Source organism: Fusarium proliferatum (genome assembly GCF_900067095.1).
Source record: "Fusarium proliferatum ET1 genome assembly, contig: FPRO_scaffold015, whole genome shotgun sequence".
Lineage (NCBI taxonomy): Eukaryota > Fungi > Ascomycota > Sordariomycetes > Hypocreales > Nectriaceae > Fusarium > Fusarium proliferatum.
In genome coordinates, this window is record NW_022194804.1 from 611,460 (window position 1) to 638,003 (window position 26,544).

At 46.9% G+C, this 26,544-nt stretch overlaps 12 protein-coding genes and 2 non-coding genes across 14 annotated transcripts; 6 read left to right on the forward strand and 8 right to left on the reverse strand.

Annotated features, from left to right (window-relative positions):
• Nucleotides 1–796: 796 nt before the first annotated feature.
• On the forward strand, nt 797–2,127 carry FPRO_12514 (putative PGU1-Endo-polygalacturonase; the record flags this gene model as incomplete). Its single annotated transcript, XM_031224319.1, has 5 exons — nt 797–859; nt 915–1,079; nt 1,129–1,277; nt 1,327–1,783; nt 1,837–2,127. 5 exons carry the CDS (start codon nt 797–799, stop codon nt 2,125–2,127), a joined length of 1,125 nt encoding a protein of 374 aa, XP_031089590.1.
• A 1,631-nt stretch (nt 2,128–3,758) lies between these two features.
• FPRO_12515 (uncharacterized protein) lies at nt 3,759–4,641 on the forward strand (the record flags this gene model as incomplete). Its single annotated transcript, XM_031224320.1, has 2 exons — nt 3,759–3,806; nt 3,889–4,641. 2 exons carry the CDS (start codon nt 3,759–3,761, stop codon nt 4,639–4,641), a joined length of 801 nt encoding a protein of 266 aa, XP_031089591.1.
• Nucleotides 4,642–5,245: 604 nt separating this feature from the next.
• Nucleotides 5,246–5,908, reverse strand: FPRO_12516 (uncharacterized protein; the record flags this gene model as incomplete). The annotated part of the gene is made up of 2 exons (XM_031224321.1): nt 5,246–5,725; nt 5,774–5,908. 2 exons carry the CDS (start codon nt 5,906–5,908, stop codon nt 5,246–5,248), a joined length of 615 nt encoding a protein of 204 aa, XP_031089592.1.
• Nucleotides 5,909–7,069: 1,161 nt separating this feature from the next.
• Nucleotides 7,070–7,405, reverse strand: FPRO_12517 (uncharacterized protein; the record flags this gene model as incomplete). Its single annotated transcript, XM_031224322.1, has 1 exon — nt 7,070–7,405. One exon carries the CDS (start codon nt 7,403–7,405, stop codon nt 7,070–7,072), a length of 336 nt encoding a protein of 111 aa, XP_031089593.1.
• Nucleotides 7,406–8,242: 837 nt separating this feature from the next.
• FPRO_12518 (uncharacterized protein) lies at nt 8,243–8,665 on the forward strand (the record flags this gene model as incomplete). Its single annotated transcript, XM_031224323.1, has 1 exon — nt 8,243–8,665. The coding sequence occupies one exon, from the start codon at nt 8,243–8,245 to the stop codon at nt 8,663–8,665; it is 423 nt and encodes a 140-aa protein (XP_031089594.1).
• Nucleotides 8,666–9,205: 540 nt separating this feature from the next.
• On the forward strand, nt 9,206–9,625 carry FPRO_12519 (uncharacterized protein; the record flags this gene model as incomplete). Its single annotated transcript, XM_031224324.1, has 1 exon — nt 9,206–9,625. The coding sequence occupies one exon, from the start codon at nt 9,206–9,208 to the stop codon at nt 9,623–9,625; it is 420 nt and encodes a 139-aa protein (XP_031089595.1).
• Nucleotides 9,626–12,227: 2,602 nt separating this feature from the next.
• On the forward strand, nt 12,228–13,256 carry FPRO_12520 (related to NADPH quinone oxidoreductase homolog PIG3; the record flags this gene model as incomplete). Its single annotated transcript, XM_031224326.1, has 1 exon — nt 12,228–13,256. One exon carries the CDS (start codon nt 12,228–12,230, stop codon nt 13,254–13,256), a length of 1,029 nt encoding a protein of 342 aa, XP_031089596.1.
• Nucleotides 13,257–13,525: 269 nt separating this feature from the next.
• tRNA lies at nt 13,526–13,597 on the forward strand. The gene has a single exon. It is a non-coding gene; the product is annotated as a tRNA-Thr (tRNA).
• A 126-nt stretch (nt 13,598–13,723) lies between these two features.
• Nucleotides 13,724–14,859, reverse strand: FPRO_12521 (uncharacterized protein; the record flags this gene model as incomplete). The annotated part of the gene is made up of 2 exons (XM_031224327.1): nt 13,724–14,494; nt 14,545–14,859. 2 exons carry the CDS (start codon nt 14,857–14,859, stop codon nt 13,724–13,726), a joined length of 1,086 nt encoding a protein of 361 aa, XP_031089597.1.
• Nucleotides 14,860–15,905: 1,046 nt separating this feature from the next.
• On the reverse strand, nt 15,906–16,349 carry FPRO_12522 (uncharacterized protein; the record flags this gene model as incomplete). The annotated part of the gene is made up of 1 exon (XM_031224328.1): nt 15,906–16,349. One exon carries the CDS (start codon nt 16,347–16,349, stop codon nt 15,906–15,908), a length of 444 nt encoding a protein of 147 aa, XP_031089598.1.
• Nucleotides 16,350–17,378: 1,029 nt separating this feature from the next.
• Nucleotides 17,379–17,871, reverse strand: FPRO_12523 (uncharacterized protein; the record flags this gene model as incomplete). The annotated part of the gene is made up of 2 exons (XM_031224329.1): nt 17,379–17,482; nt 17,538–17,871. 2 exons carry the CDS (start codon nt 17,869–17,871, stop codon nt 17,379–17,381), a joined length of 438 nt encoding a protein of 145 aa, XP_031089599.1.
• Nucleotides 17,872–22,119: 4,248 nt separating this feature from the next.
• On the reverse strand, nt 22,120–22,235 carry rrna3. The gene has a single exon (XR_004093491.1). It is a non-coding gene; the product is annotated as a ribosomal RNA (ribosomal RNA).
• A 364-nt stretch (nt 22,236–22,599) lies between these two features.
• On the reverse strand, nt 22,600–24,973 carry FPRO_12524 (uncharacterized protein; the record flags this gene model as incomplete). The annotated part of the gene is made up of 2 exons (XM_031224330.1): nt 22,600–24,419; nt 24,466–24,973. 2 exons carry the CDS (start codon nt 24,971–24,973, stop codon nt 22,600–22,602), a joined length of 2,328 nt encoding a protein of 775 aa, XP_031089600.1.
• Nucleotides 24,974–25,513: 540 nt separating this feature from the next.
• FPRO_12525 (uncharacterized protein) lies at nt 25,514–26,137 on the reverse strand (the record flags this gene model as incomplete). Its single annotated transcript, XM_031224331.1, has 1 exon — nt 25,514–26,137. One exon carries the CDS (start codon nt 26,135–26,137, stop codon nt 25,514–25,516), a length of 624 nt encoding a protein of 207 aa, XP_031089601.1.
• Between the last annotated feature and the right edge of the window lie 407 nt (nt 26,138–26,544).

Here is a 26,544-nt window from a genome sequence, read left to right on the forward strand (position 1 = left end):
CCATTAGTGTTTTCCGCTTATGGGGAGTCATTCAAGTCGCTGCCTTGCACGTAGAGAAGAGACTACAGATTTTAAAGAGAACTGACTTTCAAATTTCAAATGAGTGAGATTGAGAAGCAAAGCCAGTTGGAGCAAAGAATAGACATTACGCGGACTTTAAGGGATTGCTTCCATGTTTCGAGTTTCATGACGACTGGGAATGGAAGAGACCGAACCGCCGAATAACAGGGACCAGCTTGACCCAAAACCGCAATATAGCGGACATAGTCCAACTGATCTCAGAAACAGTCACTAATGCATCGAATCATCCCGAGAAACACGAGTCACTTACAGCAAATTTCAGGGTAGGCAATGGCTCCTTGGCGAAACACTTTAACCCGTTTAGGCAATTCCCTCCATTATCCCACGAATCACACAACAGCACACCGACCTTCAAGTGCCGTACTGCCGAGAACTCGTTGGACAACCATGCCTGTAAATATTTCCGACGTGGAGAATTCCCCATTATAGCGGGACTTGCATGTTTCGAGCGTGCCGTATACCCAGAAGTGCCGATGCCGATTTGGACATATTGAGTAGGGGGTTGATGAGTGGAATGTGAATGACTATGTTCTGGAACGACGAGACGGAATTTGAATATTCCTTCAATGGGATCCGAGAGTATGATTGTAATTGATTAGAATAGATGATGATCTATAAAACATCATGTTATGCCAGGCTGAAATAGATTTAGTATCGCCAAGCACTTCAGCATCTCATCACTTCCTCTTGACTTTTGTCTTGCACGAATATCACAATGGTTCGAAACATCGCTATCGCGGCTTTGCTCCCAGCCGCCTGGGCCCTGCCTTCAAGCTCTGTGAGAAAAGAGGATGTTTCAATGATCATTCAACCACTAATAACATGAACTCCAGCTCCAGGAACGAGATGCCTGCACCGTGACTGACTACTCCGGACTCGCCACCGCCGTCTCATCCTGCACAAATATCGTGCTCGCCGGTTTCCAAATCCCTACTGGCAAACAACTCGATCTATCGAAGCTCAAGGCTGGCACGACCGTTACCTTCAAGGGCAAGACCGTAAGTCACTTTCCTTTTCTATCTAATGTGCTGAAGCTGAATGTAATAGACTTTTGCCACCACTGCCGATAACGACTTTGATCCTATCGTCATCAGTGGAAGCGGAGTCACCATAACTGGTGCATCTGGCCATGTCATTGATGGAAACGGCCAGGCGTACTGGGATGGCGAAGGTTCCAACAACAAGGACAACCCAAAGTAATTCCCCCTAACTACCTGTTGCAGAGGCTATACTGACCAAAGAAAGGCCCGATCACTTCATCGTTGTCAAGAAGACTACCGGAAACTCAAAGATCACAAACCTCAACATCCAGAACTGGCCCGTTCACTGCTTCGACATCACCGGCAGTTCGGATTTGACCATCTCAGGGCTCATCCTTGATAACAGAGCTGGTGACAAGCCTAATGCCAAGAGCGGTGGCTTGCCCGCTGCGCACAACAGCGACGGTTTCGACATCTCTTCCAGTGACCACGTTACGCTGGATAATAACCATGTTTATAACCAGGATGATTGTGTTGCTGTCACTTCGGGTACCAACATTATCGTTTCAAACATGTATTGCTCCGGCGGCCACGGTCTTAGCATCGGATCTGTTGGCGGCAAGAGCAACAACGTCGTTGATGGTGTTCAGTTCTTGAACTCGCAGATTGTGAACAGTGAGAATGGATGTCGCATCAAGTCCAACTCTGGCACAACTGGAACAGTAAGTTGGTTTCCAGTACAACACATCGTCTAGTTAAACTAACTGAATATTAGATCAACAACGTTACCTACCAAAACATCGCTCTTACCAACATCAGCAAGTACGGTGTCGATGTCCAGCAGGACTATCTCAACGGCGGCCCTACTGGAAAACCCACCAACGGCGTCAAGATCAGCAACATCAAGTTCACCAAGGTCACTGGCACTGTGGCTAGCTCTGCCCAGAATTGGTATATCCTCTGTGGTGATGGTAGCTGCTCTGGATTCACCTTCTCAGGCAACGCTATCACTGGCGGTGGAAAGACTAGCAGCTGCAACTATCCTACCAACACTTGCCCTAGCTAGGTCTAAGTGCTAAGGTTGTTACGGATTGTCACTGTTGTTGTATCGGACTGCAGGTCTATAGTGATGATTATCTGATAGTTATCGGACGTTTCTTTGAGTAATATACTCAGCTATCAATTTATTGCATTTGCTCTGACACATAGTCACCGAAATTTGATCCTTTAAAAGGTATTAATATCCATTATTATATCTGTATTATATTTGCCTATGGATAAGATTGAATAGCATCAACAGTATGTATCAACTGTTAATGCTATTTAAAAGTAATGCAAGCTGTTAAGAGCTCAGGTGTCAAGCTCCACCAGTCTTGATGTTTGCTCTCTGCTTCGCAGATCGATACTGAGAACAATCAAGTTAACCATGAACATACTCTATTCGACGGTTCTTCAGAAGAAATAAGCCTTTCGATTATGGCAAGACAACCTTCCAAAAGACCTATGATCCATGTCAGAAGATCTGGTATGACTCTTCGCAGGAAGGATAAGAATAAGATTAGAGCCGGGGCAATGTAGCGATCACCATAGAATCCAAAGACCATAAGAATCCAAAGGGCATTTAGAAAGAGAACACCGCTGAGAATACAGAGAGACGCATCAGTCAGCAGCCCAAGCATACATGACAGGATACTGGCAGCCTGACCCTCGCCAAAAAGTAGCTCCGGCATAGCCTCATACCAATCACCCTGCCGTTCGCGAATAAAAGAACGTACCTGAAAAGTCAGATAAGCCATTACGATGAAAGCGGGGGTCTTGCGATAGTTGAAGGCCCCGACCATGAATCCTGGAGGTAGAAGCATGTTGAAATGGGAGGTAATTGTGATTCTGTAATGAATAGAGCTCTGTTGATGTTGGTGAGGGTAGGGGTGTTCTTGCTGTTGGGCTTGACTGTGGTGTCTGATGGTGCTGGTCAGATCTGGGACTTCATTGGCCTTTATATACTCCTTCATAACACGGTGAGCGCGTTTTTCAGATGCTATATCTCAATTTGGAGAGAACTATCTTAGCTGAGTAGATTAGCGGAGCAAAGTTTTGGTTGCATGCTCACTTATTATGTTAACGGCAATACCATCCTATCGTATTCCTATGTTCCGGCTTCCAACTCCAGCGAAGGATTGATCACCGCATAGGATTGCAACTTCGATGCTCGTACCGAGAATGCCACAAGAATAGCTAAAAATGTGCAGTCCTTCTGTTTTACAGGTTAAGTAGGCCTCGGGGACTAACATATACACTTAGTAAGAAGTCTCCTAAATTAAGATTAAGTTGCCTAAGTCTTTCATCACTTAGGATATAGGTGTTGACCCTTTTCACTCATTTTACAGTAAAATGACTTAGTTCACACAATCTATTGTGTCGACAGATTGATCTCACTCAGCAGTCATTGTTCGTAGGATGTCCGTTCAGGCTTAACTGATGCGTTTTGACTAACTTTATAGTCAGTACCCACAGTTCAGCATGACTCCAGTCAATCGTATCATCTGAAGCTTTCAGACTCGATCTCGCAGGCAGCATGGCCAGTCTATGGGTAGTCGTGCAATGTTGACCTTACTATGCGACGTGTCCTTCAACACCGTTAAGCGGCTTGATGTAGGCCTAAGGCTTAATTAATGCTAAAGAGCTATCTGCTACGTCATGGGTCTGAAAAGCTTAACCCGAACCCACATTATCGACTGGTACTTTGTACAAACTAGAATGGTGTGATTTGGCTACTGGCAGACTTGAGGCATGGCTTTTAACAGTTCATTCTAAAAGAGTCTCGCAGTGCTTTGCCAGTGTTTACGCGATTGATCCGAGGATTGTTGGAATTAATGGAGTGAACGAGGCTTTCGAATATCCTTGGATGACAGTCAGCAACTGCGAGGAGCGCTTCAAGACGCTAGACCTCTCCATTCAGTATTTTGCTGACCACATGATTGATGCTGGACCTAGCATGCGCTCCTGTATCCCACCATTCACCAACCTTGTTGCAGAATTCAAAGGCACTGTGAAGGAATATCTCAAGCTTCGCCACCGTCGTATTGCTATGCGGCTTGATCCAGCGGTCGAAGTCCAGGAGGACTATCCAGATACGCAGCACTTGGACAAGGAAGAGGTGCTGAGCTGTGTGTCTCTTCCGTTCTCGCTGGAGTTCATTCGCAATTGCCTTCATCAATACTACCAAAAGACACTCCAGCGCCAAGCTATTTCCATCAAGCTGACCTGGGACAGTAATAAGGAGGAGTGGACTGCAAGGAAACAGCAATGGGTTGACGCGCTGGCACCGGAATGGGAGAGCGGTGCTATTCAGGTCATCATGATCGAACCCAAAAAGCTGCTCAACTCTCCGTGGAGCGCCAGCAAACAGTACGACGAGGAGAGCGACCGCCCTACGCATCCACTTCTACAGTGGTGCAAGCTCGATTTGATGAATCGTGAAGAGGGTGTTTTGCATTGGAGTCTTGTAGGTGTTGTTGCTTGGAGATTCTATGGGGAGGATGAGTGGATGGATCGCTTTGGTCATGTCATTGATGAATGAGATTACAAATGAGTAGCCAGGGCTGCCACTATGATGCGATTGGGGAGTGCCACTGAGGGTGACTTGGATGATTGCGACATCATAGGACAGAGATGAACTGGATTCGTAGGAATGTCTTGTACACGGGGCCCTGGTCACATTTATCACCCCGTGGAATAAAGAATCAAAGATTGTCCTGAAACATTGCTTTACCGAATAAAATTGCGTCGATTTACTGAGAGAGCGTGAGCTGGGCGCCCAGTCTTGTGAATTGTCGTGAGATGTGAATCTACTAGACCTCTTCCACCTAAGGGCTGGGCGAGAAGGACATCGCAGTCATGACAAATACTTCAAAGCCCAGACATCACCCAAGTCATTGATTTCTTGCGATTCGGTTTGTTATTGGCCACCTTTGCTAACTAGCATCCTAACCTCGCCAACATCCTGATCGCAACACATTTTATTGGGCATCTACATTTATGCCGTTTAACCTTGAAGGCAGAGAAAATCGGGCTTCATGCCAGTTCTTGGACGCTTAGAAGAGATGAGAGCCGTTGTGTCATCTGAAATGTCGCCTCCAGAAGATGTCCCCCGAAGTGGAATAGCAACAACATGAATCCCCATATCATCTTCGCTTCTCGATCTCCCGTTCCTGATCTCCCAGAGCCTCCGCCGGGATTATATGGGGATACATGATCTCAGCCAGTCTCGCGGACTCCATCTGCAAGTCGAGCCGATCAATCTTTCGACGCAAATTGAGTCGCATCACCATCATCTGATGCATTTGATGGCATAGGTCATCAACTTGGCCATAACATTGCTCCATCTCTCGTGATAGGTCACGAATCTTTTTTTTCATCCCAAAAACCGGTTCCATATCGTCGGGACCGAACTCCCTGCTCAAGTCGTAGACCAAATTATCGAGGGCTTTGTCGATCTGAAGGCGGCGTGCGTAGATCTTTCCGATTTGAGTGAAAGCTGCCTGGCGGCGTCGTTCGAGGACGTCGATCTGCTGTTTCATTGCCTCTTGCTCACGGCGAGGAATAAGCTCAGCCGCCTTGAAGGCTCTGTGGCCAAGAGGTGGGAGCTCGTCGGTGAATGGGTCCTGTAGATGAATTAGAGGTTGGTGCGTTATCGAGTTGGGGGCGCTTACACAAACAGGGGAGACTGGCTCGGCTTTGCCAGTTTGCAGGAGCTTGTAAGTGATCCAAGTGAGGGCAAGGAGGGCAAGGGCCGAAAGGATCATTTCGATCCCGACTGGTGACTCAATTGAAATTGTTGTGGCCATTATGAATGGGCAGATGATTATGTCCGACGCGAGGGATGGAGTTGTTGTTGGTGAAAGTAGATGAAGTTGTTGTGATGATGAAGGTAGATGAAGTTTTTGTTTGTGAAGGTAGGAAGTTCTTGTGATGATGAAGAAGGCAGAAGGGAGAAAGAAGAAAGCAAGACGAAAGGTTGGTTGTTATTTAACGTGAGCGGTGTGACGGAGCAACATGAACCATCTGCCACTGACAGCATAACGTCTCGTCAAACGTGCCTTGGCGGCTACCTGGACGCGTCCCAAGGTCAAGGTGCTATTGGCGAAACTGTTAATCCAGTTCTGGCAGTGACTGAAGTGAGAGGGTTCTGGTCCACTGCCTCTGCACTATAACACTGATGCGCGCGGGTGGTACGTTTGCTGGGCGCTGGAGTTCCAAATGCCACATCAACTCTGGAAGCCGCAGCACAACGGTTTTATCATAGGGTACAGTGTCTTTATGATGGACTGTATGAGAGTTTATAGTAAAACTACAGACTGGGGTTGTATTTCAAAATAATGTTCATCGAAGGCGACCCACTCTCGACTTGGACCTATTTATATGGATTGAATGAATGTTTGGTGACTGGAGTTGCAGCCGCGGCAGAACTAGGTGCTGTCTGTGAAAATTAAAATGTTTTATTGAGAGATTTTCCGTGCAACTTTTCATCCGCCATAGGCACTGTCATGATGGGCCCTTGCTTCGCGGTGGCCATCACCCCTAACGTAGTGTTCACAAATCTACTGAGTCACAGCAGGGAGATCATAGCAGTCGATCAATTCTTATGTGATCTTCGCGACGCGTTACAAGATAAATCCTGTGGCGCAGCGCCTTGTTGCGTTTGAGCTTGAGCGTTGGCCAGTGTCAGCCAAAGGCTGTGATCCAGGCTACCAGAAACCAACGGGTATAGCATTAGTGCAATTGAGGAAAGTGACATTTTTAAGTGGCAAGACAGCTTCTACTCGTCTAACGGGAGCAAGTGGAACAGAGAATTGATTAAGACTGGTTTTGTTACTAATTGTACGTGAGGCATTACAGAATAGCAACAAAGTAGTTGAGCCAGAATACGATGTCACGACCAACGTCGTGACCCTCCTACCACTTCCCTAAATCCCAGTCCATCACTCCCATTCTCACAGTGCAGCCTCTCACAGCACGATTGCAAGCGCGCCAACAACTCCAGCAACAACGCCAGCAGTCCCAACCATCAATCCAGCCCCAGCGTTACCCACATCAACAGTCGCCGAAGGAGCACTTCCGGTAGTAGTTCCATTAGATTTGCTGATCGGAACGGCATAATAGTCAATACCGTTACTGCGTGTAATCGTCGACACAACCGTGTATTCAGTGGTTTCGGGAGGGTGTGAAGTAATCTCGGTGGTCTCGGGGGCAGCAGCGGTTGCGGCAGGGGTAGAAGTGATCTCCGGCTGCGCTGCGATAGGGAGGGCCAAGAGAAGAGCTGCGAGGGCGATTGATCGTGCCATTTTGTTTTTCTATTGGGTTGAGCGAGTGACGTTTGATGAACGAATTTTAAAGAGAGACCTTTTGAAAAGTTATATGTGAACGAGAATGTAAGTGTCGAGTGTATGTGCTTCTATGGGTACTCATCAGTATTTGAACTCTTGAGCCCTTGCATCGGCCATAACGCGGTGTATCATTTAGTCAAACTCAGACATTTATACGATACAGGATTGTTCCACTCTGATCCTTCAGACTATTAATAGCGGTAATAAAATGAATTATTTTAAGCGATGGCCTATCTATTCCCGTTCAAGACAATGCCAAGAACTCCAGTCCAAGCGCTGAGATCCTCCTTAACAAAAGTTCTTGACCCACAGATCATCACCATCACAGATTCCCTATACTCAGGGTTTCATGGTTAAAATAATGTACCTTGCCCGACTCTCAGGCCTTGATAATGTTGACTACATCTCTCTATTCTGGTGTACAGAGCGGTATGGCAAGCATGATGTATCTCAACACTTAACATAGAGCAGCATCTTGCACACGAAGTTTGCTGCATACAGAACACTGCGGTTCCTGGGCCTTGTACATGTTCTGTTGATATGTGAATGGTGGTATGTTCTTAAAGAGATGGTCAAAATGGACAAAGAACAGAATCGATGGTCTTACCGAACAACAACTCATTTGGGAACGTGGGCACACCTTTGTCTACTGTATGCCATGTTTGCGATTCGTGAAACTGTATAAATCGCATCTGCAGGACCAAATGACGATGCACCAAAGTACAAGACGTCAAAAGAATTGATATTTGAATAATACATCAGGTTCAAAATCGCTACTGCTTATTCTTATACAATATGGCCGCCAATCAAGATGATCAAGAGTACGAAATAGAGCGCTTCATCCGCCACCGAGTCAACAGAAATAAAAAGACATTTCAGTTTCTCGTCAAGTGGAAAGGCTACGACGAACCAACATGGGAACCCGAGGCTCTCCTGCAAGAAACCGCCAGCGAAACAGTGTATCGGTACTGGCGCCAATACGGTGGCCGTGGTCATGCTACGTATCTACGACACTACCACGTTTTCAAGGTTCTTGCTAGAGTCTTGAAGAAGGGCAAATGGTATTACCACTGCCAGTGGGTGGGATACTCGGACACGCGTCAGGATACAACCTTGGAGCCTCCAAAAAAGGTAATGAGGATTGCCAAGGATGTGCTTGCTGAGTTTGAGGCTAGTCGAGCAGCTGGTGAACAGAACAATCCGGCGGCGAACCCTTAGAGCAAAGTCGGGATAAATGACTTGGGTTACTTGGAGGTGAGTTGACTAAGGAGGAAATGGCTAAGGCAGTTGAGAGATACAATAGATAACTTGAAAGAGGTTTATAGCGTTTGAACATGTAACCAAGCCTCGATCATGCTAGAGAAGAGAGCAATTGGGCTTGCGATGCCATAGTGAGCTTTGAGTGAAATGAGGTAGTAGCACTTTGGAACGCGGCCGTCACATCGAGACTCACCCAAGCCAGGTTTACTAAAGGCCATTCACAGCAACAGTCATTGTAGGTTTGACTTATGTAAGTCTTCTTCGATTGGCGACAGTGGCATATTGTTGGGGAGATGTTCCAATGGTCTAAGAGTAGAAAGTCTGTTCGCTTTCTGTCGTATATCCTTAAATGCCCATCCATGGGACCGATCAAACCTGTAATCTACTCTCAAAAGTCAACACGCAAACATCACCACTCACAGACATCAACACTACCAATACGTGAGTAAAGACTTATCCTCTCGACAGTAGTACTGATCACTCTCCGACACAGACATCATGGCCGATGAAATCGACACCCTGATTCGGCACAGAGTGGACCGCTTGGAAAGCACCGTCCAGATTCTCGTCAAGTGGACAGACGACGACATCCCACAGTCTTGGGAACGTGAGGACTTCATCCAGAAGATCGATCCCCAAGCTCTGTATACTTACTGGGAAGACCTTGGTGGTCGGAAGGAAGTTACAGGTCTGCGACTTTATCATATCTTCAAAGTCAAGGCAAAGGGCTGGGCCAAGGGCGAAATCCGTTATCACTGTCAGTGGGTTGGATACTCGCCTAAGGACGACAGATGGGAGCCTGAAGAGAAGGTTGTGAACTACGCTCCGGCCGCTTTGGCGGATTGGAAGGTTCGGGAAGCGGCTCGCAGAGCCAGAGTGGCTGCCCGTAAAGCAGCTGCACAAGTAGACAACCAGTAAGAGCCAGAGTATCCTAAGAGAACCTTGCCTACTGACTACCAGCACTTGCTTGCATATTCAACGTTGGCCGTCAATTAAAAGCACCATGAGACGGGTCTTAGAATGACCAGGGATACCTCTACCAGAGACTAAGGCATCGCACACCAAAGCCATGGGCGTGGGAGACAGGTTAGATCCGCAGGTTTTGACTAGATTCTTCGCAAATGCGATTAAGCCTCGATAGTTTAGGTAGAGAAATGGCATAGTTGGAAGCGCAATATCGTATTAAACCTTGAATAAATCGAGACGTTTTAGCATTTCACTAAGCAGCCGTCACATTGAGCCATTCTCAGTGTCAATCGCCAGCCAAATTCCTTAAAGTCCAAGATGATTCTCAGCAAAGATGTTGCAGACTTGGCTCAAAGAAATGAACAGTAAAGACATCTGCGTCGAAAGAATGACTCTTTTGATAAGCGATCAAAGAATGTTCTTTATTCACAGAGTCTTTGTTTGACACCAATTCCTCACTCTCCACCATGAGTTGTCATGATTTTCATCTAGTAGAGGAAGATGCACCATAGCTCGAACTTTTGATGAGGGAATACAAATATGTCCGTAGGATGTTGGAGAATTCTCTGGTCAGAGACCGGCAGCAATTGCGGTGTTGTGAGAGCCCCGACACTAGTTTGAGACTGCCAAATGCCTGTGCTAATCCAGACAATAACGGACCAGTCAGGATCTAACTCAAGTTCTGCAACCATTTCTACTTGACCGTACCAACTTGAATAAAGAGTCTAAAGAATGGAAATCCTATTTATATTTCTAGTGCACTCAGACCTTTACTTAACTACATCGAGTGTTGAAACACAAACCAGTTAATGTTCAGTACCGGCATTATTACCTAGCCAAGAACAAAAGCCTCTCCCAGTGGTACACATGCTGACCTTGATAAGTTCTCAACAGGGTACTGAAGGGTAGTAACTAGCTTAGCCGCAGACCTAATGTGCGGGATGTTTACATACCTAGAATAACATAACCCATATTTTCGCATTCAACGTTTACTTCTTCAAAAGCCATCAACAACTCAGCAACTACCAACAACGAAAAGCGACGATGACGGAATCACAAATCCAACCACTATCCGCATCCCATCCTGAAATCTACGAGCGATTTCTTGATCAATTTGACTATACAATACCACACCTCGACGACCCAAATTAGAGTATGCCGCCGCTCCTTCGACAACATTCTCCCGCGTCTACATAGAAATGAAGAGAATGATTCGATCATCAGATAAGCGGTCATGGCGCTCTTCTTCTGTCATCTGACGGTGGTGTCTGGCCTCGCGGTAGATGCGCTGGATTGTGTTGTTTTCATCGACTTTGAACTGCATTGCCTGCCGACTTTCTTGCGCGTAGTCAATGAACTCGGCTCTGTTAAAGTAGGCAAGATATTGATCAGTGTTTGCGATCAGAATATCAGAAGCTAGGTCATTCCTTGCTGAGTTGTTTGGTGGTAAGCTGCGCAAAGCTATTGGCTAGTTCCTCTAGACGGAATTCAAGACTATCCAATCGATCCTGCATGATCTCCATCTTTATCTCCCGCAGCTTCTTCTCCATGGTGGCGGTGAGAGGTACGAATGTAGAACACAAAATTTTATATAGAATGATTTTTGGGAAGTTTTGTAGCCGGTAGCAAATGCTCCGTTTGACCTTGCGATTGTGTTTGACGCATTGTTGACAGAAAGGTACAAAGATCGTGGATCTTATAGGTTTGGTGATTAAATTGTCAGTGCCACTGTTTCGAAGTTCATCATTATTACAAACCAGCTGTACTGGTTACTTCCTAAAACAAGGGGATCACTGCTGTTTGCGCGTGAGAAAAAAGGCTTATACAGCCTTGACATAGTGTTCGATGCATCGCTTTAACTCAATTCTATGAACTATGACTTCGTATAGCTCGAGGGACATTTCTAACTCTTTCTCTTTGTTCTTCGGTACCTCAGCCGATAGTACTAGATAGTTAACAAATGAACCATTCACGCGGCCCTGGTGCGATGACATACGAAGAAGCACATATCCCATCTCTGACCAAGCTTGCACAAATGCTGCACTCGACAAGAAACGACTAGGTGCACAGATTTTACGATCACACTGTGAGGTCATGGTTGTCCTCAACGGAGAGGTTTGTCATGGTACCGACAAGTGTTGATTGGATAATGCACTACCAAAGCCACGGATTGGTTGAAACTACCCTGTAGCGGCCGTACCAGTACAAGCGCTTACAAATGATGGCGAATCGCGTCAGGCCGGGCCAACAACATAAGTATTCCGAGTCAGCGTCAATTAACAACGAACGGTTAGTCACTCAAAAGTTGATATGAAGCACAGTTGAAAAGGCGCGCCCTGAAGATGACAGAAATCATGGAATCACCTGTATCGGGATGACGTTTGTAGCGCTTGATCTACAATAGACAAGTTGTTAAATATGAGCCTCTGTCCTTGCATTGACATCCGAACTGCCGCAACACATCGCAACTATAGATTAAAACAGTCAGACTCATCAAACCACAATCCTTCCTATCAAAAGGCCATCTATATCTATTTCAAAAATCTCCTCTACTATGAGAGCTATACTGATCTCCGAGTTCGGTCCAGTCGAGAACCTAGTCATCAAAGACCTCCCCAGACCGTCAGCAACAGTCCCTGGCACAGCACTTATCCGCATCAAAGCCTTCGGCATCAACCACGCAGAAATGCATATGCGCCGCGGCGAATGGGCAGAGTCGGTCCCTATCAGCGGTATCGAATGCGTCGGAATTATTGAAGAGTGTCCAGGAGGAGAGTTCGCTACAGGAACACCAGTTGCAGCACTCATGGGCGGCCTTGGTCGGACTATACCCGGTAGTTACGCAGAGTATACCGTCGCAAATACGAACAACATAGTCGCACTGGGCGAACCTGGAGAACGACTACCGCTGTCTTGGGCAGATGTAGCTGCGCTGCCTGAAAGTTATGCTACAGCCTGGACGTGCCTATTTCGAAACCTACATCTACAACGTGGACAGAGGATTATTATTAGAGGTGCTACCTCATCTTTTGGAAGAGCGGCGATCAATCTCGCTGTCGATGCAGGAGCTATCGTCACTGCGTCATCTCGCAACGAAGCCAAGTTTGCCATGTTGCGAGACCTCGGAGTCGCGGAAACAGTCCTCGAAACGCCCAACCTGAGCCAACACCTCTATGGAAGCAGGCAGTTCAACAAGTTCGATTCGGTACTGGACTTGGTTGGAAACAGCACAATTGTCGACTCACTGCAACTAGTCCGTCGAGATGGTCGGGTCTGCTTGGCAGGATGGCTAGGAGGTTTAGATCCCATTAATGGACCACCGGGGCCTGACGAGTCGCGGGGATTCAATCCGCTGCTGCAAATGGCAAGTGGAGTTCACTTGAGCTTCTTTGGAAGTTTTGTGTTTGGGACTGAAGAGTTCCCAGTGTCTGACGTCCCGTTGAGGAGTATTATGCTCAAGGTGGCCGAAGGGAAGATTGATGCAAAGCCTTGGAGGGTGTTTGACTTTGAGCAGATACACGCTGCTCATAGGGCAATGGAGAATGGGGCTGCTAATGGGAAAATGGTCGTTACCGTTGAGTAGTGTTTGAGACTTCAAGGATGCGCCCTCTGGGCTGCAAAGTCCTGCAGTGTTTCACGAATGAACAATGTTGAGTATTGCGATCTGCACCAATTATACTCGATACCTTGAGTGTTAAACTTTATAGCGATATGAATGACGACATCCAGCTCAATAGTCATCCCCAAAAGTGACCTCTGCCACAGTTTGCAATTGGCGTCAAGGAAAACCGGTCAGTCTGGAGAGAATCTTGGTGTTCAGGAGCGACGAAGAGTTTCATCCAATCAGAACGCGCCTCGATGGCTCAGTGGTAGAGCGTGTCACTAGTAATGACAAGGTCCACGGTTCGATCCCGTGTCGAGGCAAACGAGTTCCATTATCGTGTATCAATTCTTTTTGAGTCTTTTTGCAAGTTGTGAGTGATGCTGGCGATACAGAAAGTCAATTTAAATAAACAGGTCTGCAACTATCAAGCTACTTCCATCTTCCTTTCATCTCAGGTAATCTCGAATGACATCCTCAGGTACATCCTTGCCCAAGTAATTTGGCACCCTTTCATACATCTCCCAAGCGCTCCTCTTCATAAAGTTCGTCTGTTCCCTGACCCATCCTTCAAACTCACTCCTCTCCACCATCTCACCCCTCTTCTCCTTTTCAACAAGCGTCTCCAGAACCGCATCAATCCTCCCCCTCAACCTAAGCAACTTCTCTTGCAAGAAAATATTACAAAACGTCGGAATATCATCATTTCCTAAATCTACACTCCGAAGCGACGTGTACTGATCATCCAAGTTCGGATCTGCAAATGCATAGCTACTCACCATGCTCAAACGCTCAGGCACATTCGTCGCTCGCAAAGCAGCATGCTCAGTGCAACCACCCTGCATGATGACAGCGCCTCCCACTCTTGGACTCTTAACCTTTACGATGGAACCATCTCCTGTGCGTATAGCTGTTTCCCCGCCTTGCATGCTGCTTGTGTCGCTGAGCATCACGACGCATACAACCGGGACTTGGTCTTTGTGCCAAGCGTCAATTGGTATATCGTCGTAGCTGGACTTTTGCATCTCTTGGGGTGAGAGCGGGGCTGAGGGTGTTTCGGTGAGTTTGTAGACGCCGGTGAGACCTTCGGGGCCGAGTTGGATGTTTACGAGTCCGAGATCGGCTTCGCGTCGCAAGAGTCTGAGGCCGAAACCAGCTGCGTGATCGATGGCAGCTTGCGTCGCGGGATGTTGCCACGCCTGAAGAGTAAACTTTGCAGTCTTTTGCAATTAGTTTAGTTTTAATATTGTCACAGTGGTGTTGAACTGACCTTCTCATGACCCGCGATGTAAGCAGGCGCACGATCCCATGAACGGAGATACTTGTCGAGAATTGGTTTACTCAGCATCTCACGACGGAGCATGCGCACTCCTTCTTCCGAGAAGAGCTGAAAAGGTTCTGTGACGCAGAGGTCGGGTGCATTTTCTGGCTGCGGGAGCCCAAGGTCCTGGAAGGTGTGGCGTCGAGTAGGGGCCTGGAAAGCGAGGTGGATGGAGGGATCAAAGTCCGGGAGTTCGAGGTTGTCAAGAGCGGTGAGGGCAGGAGAGGGGATGTTCGCCGGGGCCGGAGCTACCTTTGCAGACATGTTGTAGGATATCTAGAGCTGTAGAGTGGTTGGTTTTGTTGATTCTGAAGTGAGCAATTGACGCAGCGAAATGGCAAGTCCTGTATTCCAACTACATTGTTGCAGAGTAGAGAGGGCCATTTGAGCCTTTTATCATTATTACCAACCTCGCGAATGACTCTTTATCGGCGTCGCTTGCTGAAGGGGGGAGGGGCGTTATGTTAGTCTCTTCTTATATCATTTCCTATTCTGGTAATGGTATCCTGACTACATCTCCGGGCTTATCATCTGACGCTTCCTGTCAGATAAGACACCAAAAATAGGGCCGGCAATTGAAACGCCACGAAATTCCTTATCACGCCCACTTCTCCGCACTTACCCCACACGCAATGGTCTCAACGGTACCTAGAAGTAATTTGACCTCATCGAGCAAGAAACCTTAACCCTAATCTTGGCTGACAAAACTAATGAGTTAAAAGTGCCTACTAAATCTTCCCTAAATTTACCTAAGTTTACCGAACTCCTTTCAGTATTTAGTATAAAGTTCTTACATTTACTTGCCTCTCCTGCTCGGAATCGTCTGTGCATACTAATTGAGGAATTTCGATTGTGAAAATCATGTGGCGTCTGAACCGTGAGGTCGTGGTCATCAATCCATCAGGATCCTACCGGGATTACCTCCTTTGATCATCTTGAAGGGATCTGACATCAGAATAGGTAGATGGTTTAATTGGCCCGGCTGACTCCTGTGAGACTGGGACCTCTCCAAGACAGACGATGGCGACAGTATACATTTAGCCGAGACTGTAGTCGACGGCATCACGGGAGAAGCTGACCTGGAGAATTTAGCAAGCCTTTTCTTTTCTGCAGTGCACTACATACGGACTATCTTCTCCTGCCGCATAGATACCAACGGTCCAATCACTGCCAAGGGGAATTCGTCTCTACCTGATGCGCATGTAGAGCACTGCCAATGTGCAACCGACGAAACCAAGTGCGTTTCTTTTCACTGCGCCTCACAAGAATGTAAGTACCTTCAGTTCACTAACAGACCGCTCACAAACCGCTTATTCATCAGTGAGGGGCTCAAGACCTTGAGGTCCGTAAATGAATCTGTCAAATGACGGGGGAAACAACTGCACCGCAGTACTAATGTTGTCCAAGAAACCGAAAACCGCATCGCAGAACCCGATTACTCGATCGCAAAGATTTTTAATACCAGTGAAGAAAGATGAAATGCACTGAAGAAAATACTGAAGGACCGGAATGAGCATGACAATGATGCAAAGAATCGCAGCGTTGGCCAGGACTGAAAAATAGACCGCGATGACGGCAAGGCCCGAGAGGCAGACACAGCTTGCGGTGACGACAACGAAGGAAGTTCCGATAGCAATGGAGTAGAAGATGATATCGTTGATCTCGTAGAGCGTGTGGAGGGTGAATGAGATGATCCACAGGAGGGAGACGATAAGGACCAGCTTCATGGTGCCTGGGTCGATGAGATCCGCCATGTTGATGTCCTATATTGGTGTGAAAAGAAGATGAAAGAGCGAAGTGTTTTGTTTCGGGTTGCTGGTGCTGATGCTTGAGAAAGTGATGATGCGGTTGTATGGAAGATATTGCGATGTAGAGATGGCCAAGTCGGGAGAAGTTGGATGAATCTTTGGGGTTCGCCAACAATGTTGTTGTTCTGCGTGGTTGCTTTTCATATGCCGGGACGTTTATGGCGAATTGACAGTGGCCCTCGCTGGCGGTCTGAACTCCAATCAGCAAATAGTTGTGAAGGTACCCTGCTATGATTGATATGTTCGCCCTGGCGGCGCGTAGTTGGTATCGCTGCCACTGCCAGTGTGGCATCGTGAAAGCGACAGGCGATTTGTTGATTCAAGTTGTGTATGACGTTGGGAACAAGATACTCTCATTCTTTCTCGACTAGAGGCGACGCAACATCTCGGTAACAGATGGACTCGTATATCAATACTACTCATCGAATATCGCAATCAGACCGCCATTATATTCTCTGGCTCTCGCTGATAGGTATCACTACACTTCTGGCATTCAGAGAACAGCTGGTCCCTCTAAATATGACACGCAAGTTCCCTCACCATGATACATAAAGTTCTGACTTTCTCTCACTACCTCTACCTCTTGTTGCATTCTCTGAGCAATTAACACAGTGGTTTCCGACTTACTCAGACCATACAAGCAAAATCGCCGAGGCCATTCTTCAGTAACTATCAGCGAAAATACCAAGCATTCCGAGATGCTCCAGTCCAAGATACATAGCCTGAAAGAAACTCTTCCCTAGCCTCCTCCCTTCCCCTGAATGGCTCAAATGGGGTTTCAGCATGAGTAATTTTACGCACCCACCAACCGAGTACCTTTCGGTTGCGAGAAACCGCGACTTTTCCGACGACGCTCTGTACTTGACGTAGATAGTTCTCCTTCCAAGGCTTTTCTTCAAATGTTGATCTACCATGCTCCCACTCAGTACATGGAAGCCAATACCTGCCACCTGTGTAGTTTCTCAGCTCTACGACCTAGACTGAAAAGTAACGGTAACCATCGGCATAAGGTATGGCTTTAGCTTTGGCGAAATATTTATCGCAGGCGGGGTCCTCGCAGTCGTGAGTAGAATCACCTCCTGATAGACTAATCAGCAGGTTGAACTTTGAGACAAGAGCAGTGGGAAAATGTACCGTGCTTATGGCCAACCATGATTTCTATTTCAGGCGGCTTGAATGTAAATCCAGGCGGCGAGTCACCATCTGAGTTGATTGCGTTGATTTGATCAAAGATATTGACTTTGTACAGAGTCTCTGGGGGGATATCACTAAGAGCTTGTAGTAGATAGTTGACTTGCTCGCGAGCCGTTTGGGGCAAGTCGGCCAAATCAGTGACAGCCTGACGAGGCGAAGCCTGGGTATCCTGCACCCAACTTCTGAATGAGACTGCATCGTCCCCATTTCTGTTGTCAGACTTCATTTTCTTCGCTTCACGATCCAGCTCGGATCCTCGACGTTTCAGGCTCATGGTGGAAAAAATAGGAAGACAGTAATAATAAGGGCAATGATGATGGTAGGATTTGAAAGAGGAGAGAGAAGAGGAAGAGTTGAAGAAGATGGAATCAATTTATACCATTACTGATTTGACTAGCTCTATTGAATATGCCATGGGATCAGTTAATGAGAGCTTCAAACAAAGCCAAAGTCCAACATACGGATTGGCAAACTTTGAAACCTACAGTCCATTTTGACAAAGCCGGTATGTACACATGCTCCAGGTTTCATTCAATTATACATCAAAGACCTCTTGCGCTCTTACTACAAAACATGTCAAAGCCCGCTATCGATTCACTCGCCCTTTCACTTTTCATGCAAGGTTTGCGGGTCTTGCATTCTCACGCAAACCAAGCCAAACTGTTACACAAAGCAAGCAAGTTCACCTACATGCAGGGCGATGATCAAACACCATTGGACAACTAAAATCAGGGGGGTAGATATCACACAGCATTACCATAGCCAATTTCACTTGCGACTTGAAATTGAAATAAATATCTACGAAACTTGAGTAGATCTATAGTTAATTAACATATCAGAAGTATAGCGACATATAAGGAGATGCGAGGAGCATAGATCATTCAGCAGCGTTTTGGCTAAACTATGTATTTATTAATAGAAGTGATTAAGTTCGTGTTGCAGAAAGTCTCTCTTATTGTGTCCTCCACAAGGAAACACTCTACGTGGATACCAATATCAGAGGCCCATAATATAAGATATCCAGTAGTAAGTCTGACAGCACCAAATGAAGCTGAATGCTGAGGGGAAACATCCGGTGAAGCTCATACAAGAACAAGGCTGGGACAAGCAACAAGAGCATGCAAAGAACCCTACGGTAAATAGCCGAAAGTACTACCTCGACTGTCCAGAAACAAGAATAGAAACCATACTTTACCAGGGTAAAAAGAGCGTACAGAAAACACGCAATGCCGAGGCTCGATTGCAGTAAAGCAGGCTGTCAGTTTCATATGTTTTCACCATGTAGGCCGTCTTCTTGGTGTACAGTAGTAGGTCCAGATACAAACTTGCTCGCACAGCTAGTATCCCGCGCTCTCTCAAAGAGAACATGCGTAAATGCCTTGCTCTCTCGTAATGTGCGAAGAGTTTTGGCGTTAGGTCAGTAGCGTCGATGCATCGCTGGCCAGCAGCGATATATAGGTACTCTTCTCGACGGCCATGGGGAATTCGTGTACATATCCGTGACAGCTCTTCTTGGAGGGACGTGACAAGCAACTTCCAGGCATAGGGGTGTCCAGGTGTTGTATTCATATGCTTGTCGGGAAGTAGGAGGGCTAGGGATGTTAGTGTATACCAGAGCAGTAAGAGGGCCGGGTGAACGAGAGTGGCGTGGGGAGATGATGGAGGGTCTCCTCCCGGGGAGGCTTTGGAAAGAAGATCGTTAAACATGGGGGTAGTAGTGGTTTAGTAGTAGATTAGTTCCGTGTTACTTTTGTCGCTGGGTGGGTAGCTGTAGGTATATAACGGTGTTGGTGGGTTTGATCAGAGAAGAAGACTGGTGAGAAGTTCAGTATTTATTTTAAATGCAGAAAATATGTCTGAAGTCGATATAAACAAGGTAGGTTGTTCAAGGCGGAAAACAACCAAAATCAAGGTTCAGGTGAACAAGCGAACAGAGGACTTCAATTCAACTCGAACAAGAACAAAAAAAATGCAAACTGAGATCTGAATAACCGCAAACTCATTGCCAGAAAGCTACCGCTGCACTTTCTCATTGAGGAGAAAAATGTTCTTTTAGGCAACGTCTTTCCAGTATCTAACAACTGTCCCTCGAGCCCCAACCTCTGAAACGACCTCCTGCTGCAAACTTCAAGGCATCGCACTGTTTCTCTCTCGACAGGAGTTAAGATGAGAGTTCCGTTCTCCGCTACGCCATCTTATATGTCCCCCCGTGTGGCCGCGCGCACTCTCACTGTCCGCAATCCCCAGCGCAATCGAGATCAAGCCGACATGTCGAGGGTGTCCATAGAATCAAGAGACATTTCAGGAAACACTGCTGAAGCATATTCCCTTCCTTCCATCCCGTAGCGCGCCGAAAATACACGTTTAAGAAGTACCCGAAAAGCTTCCAGCTCCTCAACGCGACGTTGGATTTCCCCTCGGAGATGACGCAAAGGACCCTATCGCCCACGATAGCCTTCTGTTCTCGGGAGTGTCCGTTGTAGTCGTAAGATCAAATTTCTGGAGCATGAGGGAAAGATAAAAAGCCGGTCCAGACACATTATTGATTGAGAGAAACGCCTTGGTCAGAGAACGTTCTAGGTTCTGAAGGGCTTCGAGTATGTTCATGATGACAAGCTCATGAGTCTTCTCGTCAATCTCGTTACTGTCGACCAAGGCGGCTTGTGCATACTTCCGGTATAGTGCTTTCTCTTTACCGAGTGCCTCCAGATACATAGATGCAGTATCGCTCAATGGTTCCTTGCCATGGTGCAATTGCACGGTAAGATTTCCTATGCAAGAGTGTAGGAGGGATCCGAGATGAGGCTCAAGGCTTTGTCTTACATCTCTTGCCACGTTCTGAACATGAAAAGATGCATCGTGAATTGCGTTTCTCAGGTCCTGTAAATGAGAGATTAGATCATGAGCATCACTCTCTTTCAGTTTTGCGTATTCCTTAAGCCCCGCGTCACACACAGCCTTGTTCAGCCTATTCTTACTGAACAAGGGCATTCCTGCTTCTTCATCCTTATGTAAGCACGCAAGTGCCCATCGTTCAGGAACAGCGATCATAGACGACAAATTCCCTCTGTAGTCACCTAGATCTTCCATGATGTCCACCAACATGCCAGGCATTAAATGGACAGTATTGGCAAGTTCAACTATCAGGCGCTGGACGGGAAATGGTGGGCTATATGAGATTTTGGACGAAGAGTAAAAGCACCTCCACTGGGGAATGATAAGAAGGATTGCAAGCATGGCCAGAATAGCTTGTTTCCAGTTGGAAGTCACACTTCGGCTCTCTCGCCGCTGGCCAGCTCCACGATTGTCGCGGCTTCGAGGCAAATGGGGACCACCTTGGCCATTGTGATCAGCATCATCATCCGGATAGACGTCCTTCTTGTCTAGAGATTGAGGTAGTGCATTGACGGGGATGACAGAGTCATCGAACGTGACAATATGGGTATCTTGGAAGCGCAATGAAACAGGCCTCTCAATTTGCCAGAGACGATGAAAATAAAGCCGGATAGACTGAAATGTCTGGGGAGTGACACCGATGGTGACTTCGAAGAGGGTATATTCAGGTAGGCCAGGGTACATGCCTTGTTCTGGTGATGATCCCGAGCTTGCGTTACCGCAACTGGAAGATGATGCCACGGAAGGAGATTCCAAGGGTGAAGGGGACTTGGAAGCACGACTATAGCGGTTTTGAACGACCATGGTGGCGAGTCTGTCTGGGGGATGAAGAATGCCGTCTCAGTGTCGGTTTATTGACTGGGATATCGACTGCGTAGAAAGATCGAGAGGGTCATAGTGAGTGAAGGAGCGGAACAAAGCTGGAACTGATCACATGGATACCCCAATAACAGTTCAGAGTAGCCCTCGTTCGATTACTGAACTAGCCGGGTCAATGCAGCGTTGGTTGTCAAGAAGACCCAATGGGATCACAGTTTGAGCGTTGGTGGTGTGGACAATAGGAACAGAAGAGGCCGACAATAAAGGAATGACGCTGCGCTAAGGTCAAAGGTGGTGGTGTAGTTAATTGGATACTGGCCATCACACGAGCACTGGCTTAATTCACCAACAGAACTAACAAATACAAAACAAGGAAAAAGAAGAATCAAATGTGTTTTATGCGAAATGTAACAAGAAAAAACCATATTGAGAAAAGATAAACACTGTTATTGCTGTAATATCTGTTACAGCTAATTGTCCTACCCTACACCACCCAAAGTTTGGCCACTTCAACAGCGCTCACTTACCTGGATCAGTCAGCCATGTAACGACTTGAATAATAAGAAACACTTATTAAGCACCGCGGCTGATGTGTTCAATGATCACGAATTTGAGTTTCCAGCATTAAACCAAACTAAGCAAGCATTAAGCTATGGTGGAGTGTAGTTACTCCATAGATATTGCTGGGCAAACGCTTAACTCCACTGTTTGACAACAACTGTGTTCGCTATTATAGCATAATTTATTACCATTAATCCAATTTGATAGCCTGCAAAAAAGAAGGGACTTAAATCAAATTAGTAAAAAATACATACAACAGCGGGGATTCGCTGGTCGTCACCGACCCAACTACTGATCCGCCCCTTACAGGCTTGACTATGGGAGAGCGGACGGGATCCCGTATTTTCCTGCAGGTATGGTCGTATGTGCTTGGAAGGTCTCGTAGTACAGAATATACTCATGCGCTTCTCATAGCGGTAAACAGTCTTCTGGTCGACACCTTATCGCAGCTTTATTCATACGAAGCGCAGAGAAGGGTTGCGAATATTCTCCAGCTCACGACTAGCCCATTGTGTCAGCGCCAGTGGAGCAAACCATTAATCGCACTAAACCTAAAGGTTTCCATCGTGGGAAGACGACAGCGCCAGTGAGTGATGTCGCTCTAGCCCTTTCTCATAATGACAAGTCAGAATGGATAGAAAGAGTCTCCAAGTAAGTATTTGCACAACTTGAGCGAAATGGAAATCCCAATCATCTATAATCGTTATTGTAAATTATTCCATTTTTCTCAGATGATGCAGACTGTTTCCCTCTTCCTCTCCCAATTACCCTCCTTATCAAACACCATTGGACCCAATAGTTCATTTTCTCGGGCTTCTCTATTCTCATCATGAAGATCGAATGTGAATGTTCCAATTCGGCGGAAAGTCTGAGACAGATCGCAGAACCCTTCAGATGTCAAAAGATCCTCCTCTTCGGTGTCGTTTTGGATAAGTATTAAGCCCTCGTAGCTCTCCCAGACGGCCTGTTCGTAGCGATCGGTTTGACACCAGCCCAATTGCAGAGGAACACAATAAACCTGAACCCACTGCGATGAAGGTATTTCTTCTGGGAGATCGATAGTACAGGAGTTGGCGAATTTGTGTGCCTGTTGGACTCCTCCTGCGGGGCTTTTCAAGCAGAAATCTTCAGACATTTTCTTATACTCATCAGAGGAGATGATGACATATGCATCATCATCTTGATGTATCGACGATTCTTCCGATTGTGGTGTCTTCATCAAGTAGCACTCCCGTAAATGGCATTGCATCTCAATGAGGCCCGACTTGATCTGCCCAGTTGTCGAGAGCGAGTACCCAGTCTGAGGCTCCACGCAAACATCTAAGATCCTTGCAAGCTCCGTTTTCTTCCCGTTCCAGATCCACGGTATGTATTGTTCAAAGAAGTCAACCTCGCCATCCAATGACGCCCAGCTCCACGACGGAGCGCGATAATAATCTGGTCGGGTCGGCGAGGATCCAACCTTGGGACGCCATAGGAGGCTCTGCTGGAAACTTTCATCGCGCCACAGACCAGCGGCGTATTCCAGCTCCGATGCACCTTTCTTTGATCCACGTCTTGCTTCAGTGATTCTCTCAACGATGCCTTGTAGCGCAACGAGTGTATCGGAACTAAAAGTGAGTCGAGCTTTGGTATATCTACTAATAAAGTCGTTCCAAAACTCTGATGGCTCCTCCTCCAACTTTGAAGCTCTCATGAGTTTCTGGCGAAGATATGATAAACTTGCACTCTCGTTCACCACTGTACTAAACTTCGGATCCAAGCCAATTGGAAACGTCTCACTCGCTTCTGTCGTCGCGCAGGACCAGACCATTTGCTTCGATCCAAAGACCAACGTGCGCGGTGATACCAAGAGTTCTTGCAGCGCCCACGCTCGACGGCTCAAAGGACTCTCGTTGATGGTGTCGAATAGTAGGCGTTCAGGTTGGTGCGGATAAATAGCCCATGGATAACTTACTCGGTGATATACCGAGCTTTGGATGATGTTCGCGATGCATGGTCTCACTGCCCGGGGATCGCGACGGCAGATTATTGGGTCTTTTACGCTCGATACCCCAGCTGCAGCGAGGGTCAGGGCTGCTGAGCCGTAGATGCTGCCCATTTGTGAGGACTCCTTGATCCAATCGGGTTTGGAATCTTGGATGATGCAGAGCGCATCTACCCATATGTACTCATAACCAAGATCTCTTGTTGTGGTGATTGCATCGCGGATGGTATTTGGTAAGCTCGCCAGAGGGATTTCGTTTTGGAATGGAATTAGTGTTGATTCCGTGAGAATGACGGTGTTGTCGGTTCCCCAGCAGTAGCTCAGTGCAATGTAGGGTACTGCTGCTGATGGCATGACGAGTCGCGGTTGTTGGGTTTTTGATCCTATGTGGATAAGTCTCGTTGGACGCCAATTCGGTTGTTGTGGTTGGAACTCTTTGCAGTTGGGATGTGAGCGATTGCAGCCCTTGATCCATTTCAATGCAAGCTGTAAATTCTGGTTGTTCATCGTCGAGGCATGTTTGCCTGGAATGGTCTTGATTACATGACTCGTATCCGTTTCTTTGATCAAGTCAGTCATGTTTCTTACATGCACTGGTAAAATCACCTTGAAGTGGTCGCATTCGCAGATCGAATGACACATCTTCCAACACTGAACCTTTGTCCGACCGGATCGCCAGCCAAAACTCATCGGGAAGATCGATTCCCAGCGCAATATCAGTAATGGCCATGCTCGTCCTCTCATCCCAACCCAACTTCCCGCTTGGATCTCGTTCAACAGTGCGATATTTGAAGCAAAGCCGTACAACCTCATCACTACCTAGATTCTGAAACTGCTCTTTTGACTTTTCATCAAAGGCGTGTGCGATTATTATGCAAAGATGACATCCTGATGCACTTGTTTCGGAAAGAAAGTCTCGCTTTGTCTTTGACCACTTTGCCCAGCGCGATATGTCGTTTAAAAGATCCCAGCTACTAGGATAAGAATAATCATTTTTGGGGAATTGGGATCTATGGGTTGGACAGGTATATGGTGTACAACCGACGATGGACATTGAGCATGCGTGGGTGCATGCGTCGCAGAGACGCGATCGCTCGAGTGGTGTTGGCCGCATTGTCATTGACCCCGTAAAAAGGACTGAAAGGCTGGAAAAGGAAATATGGAGAAGGGGAACTAATGAATATGAAGCATGATGATATATATGAGATGGTGTTTGTCACCTTTTGGTAAGGCTGACTCAATAATTTAGCTCGTATACGGTATGACTCAGACCGGTTTAACACCCCGGCCAGCGAGTCAATAATCGTAGCGCCAGATAGTGGCCACTTCGTATCGCGCATGCTAGCTGTGTTTAGACTAGATTAAAGCAGCAACATTAACAGAAATGGCTGAGTCTGTCATAAAAATCACCCTAAGGTCCTTTATGACTGTCTGAACCTAAGGCCAAGATCGATAGAGCACGGAGGAGTCCAATTATGGTTCAGAGTTAATTCAGATAAATAATATTGCTTGCGAACATAATCCTCCATCGCTTTACATATAAGAAATATACAATACGAATACCGGGCCACCAATCGCAGATCAGGCAGCTCCAGGTCAATACAGAATTGAATACTCTCGGTCCAACACTCTACTAGAGTCATGCCGCCTGCATCTATCGATACTCTGGACATGTCCAGAACGGACAAGACGGTAATTTGTTCAGCCCCCCATCAACGTCAAATGCCCACGTAGCCCGTCTGCTCTTCCGACTCCCATCACATTGACCCTGAAACTGATAAATCTGCTCGCTCTGCTCAAAGGAGCTCCCCGGCGTTGGTGAAGGAATACTCCAGCGACAAGGTGCAAACAACGCCGGTGACCGCAAAGGTTCGCGATCTGGTCGCTCGACGCAAAGCTCGGTCAATTTTATGTCCAAGCCCGAAGTGCAGTCGCAATAATTGTTGCGTATCGCAGAGCCCTTCTGGATAAGGCCATTGCTTGGATTGCGCAATGTGAGACTCTGCGCAGAGCATAAATGCGACTGCAAACTCCTACGACGATCAGTCGCGCTTTTACGCCTGCGTGGGGGAGACTCCAAAGCAATGTGGGGAGGTGTTCTGCGGTTGAGTGCGATGACTGTAGCGCGGCGACGCTGTCTTGGGGCCATGATGCGTGGTGGACTTGAGGTCTGGGCGAAGCTGGGTATATCTGTTGGTGTCTTGGGTCCATAGGCTCGCGCTGCTGCTGGAGCTGAAAGATAGGAGTTTTTGGTGAGGTTGAGCGGTTGAGGCACCATTGTGGAAAACCTGACTTCGTGCGATATTTTGAGAGGAGGTCTTGGAGTTTGGCCGTTGAGATGGATGATGATGAAACGCCTGCTTATATCATTTTCGATGTTTAACGCTTTGGCAAAAAATGCAGCCGTTGTAAGCAAGCATTTTGTTTACTTATGCTGAGTTTGAGGACGAAATTAAAAATTATAATGAGATTTAGAGTTGGTTTATGCACTCATGAACCTCATTCCAACTATTTCATTCTTTTAAGGCTGCTTTGGACTGGCCGGGAGCGCTGAGTCTTGCGTTTCAGAGCATTTTGAGTTTTGGGATTGGGAACTTTGACCTGCTGGTGCGCCCGAGGGACAGACATGAAACAAGAAAGTGGAGAATGGCGTAGACTGTTCTAATGGCATGATCTATTAATAAA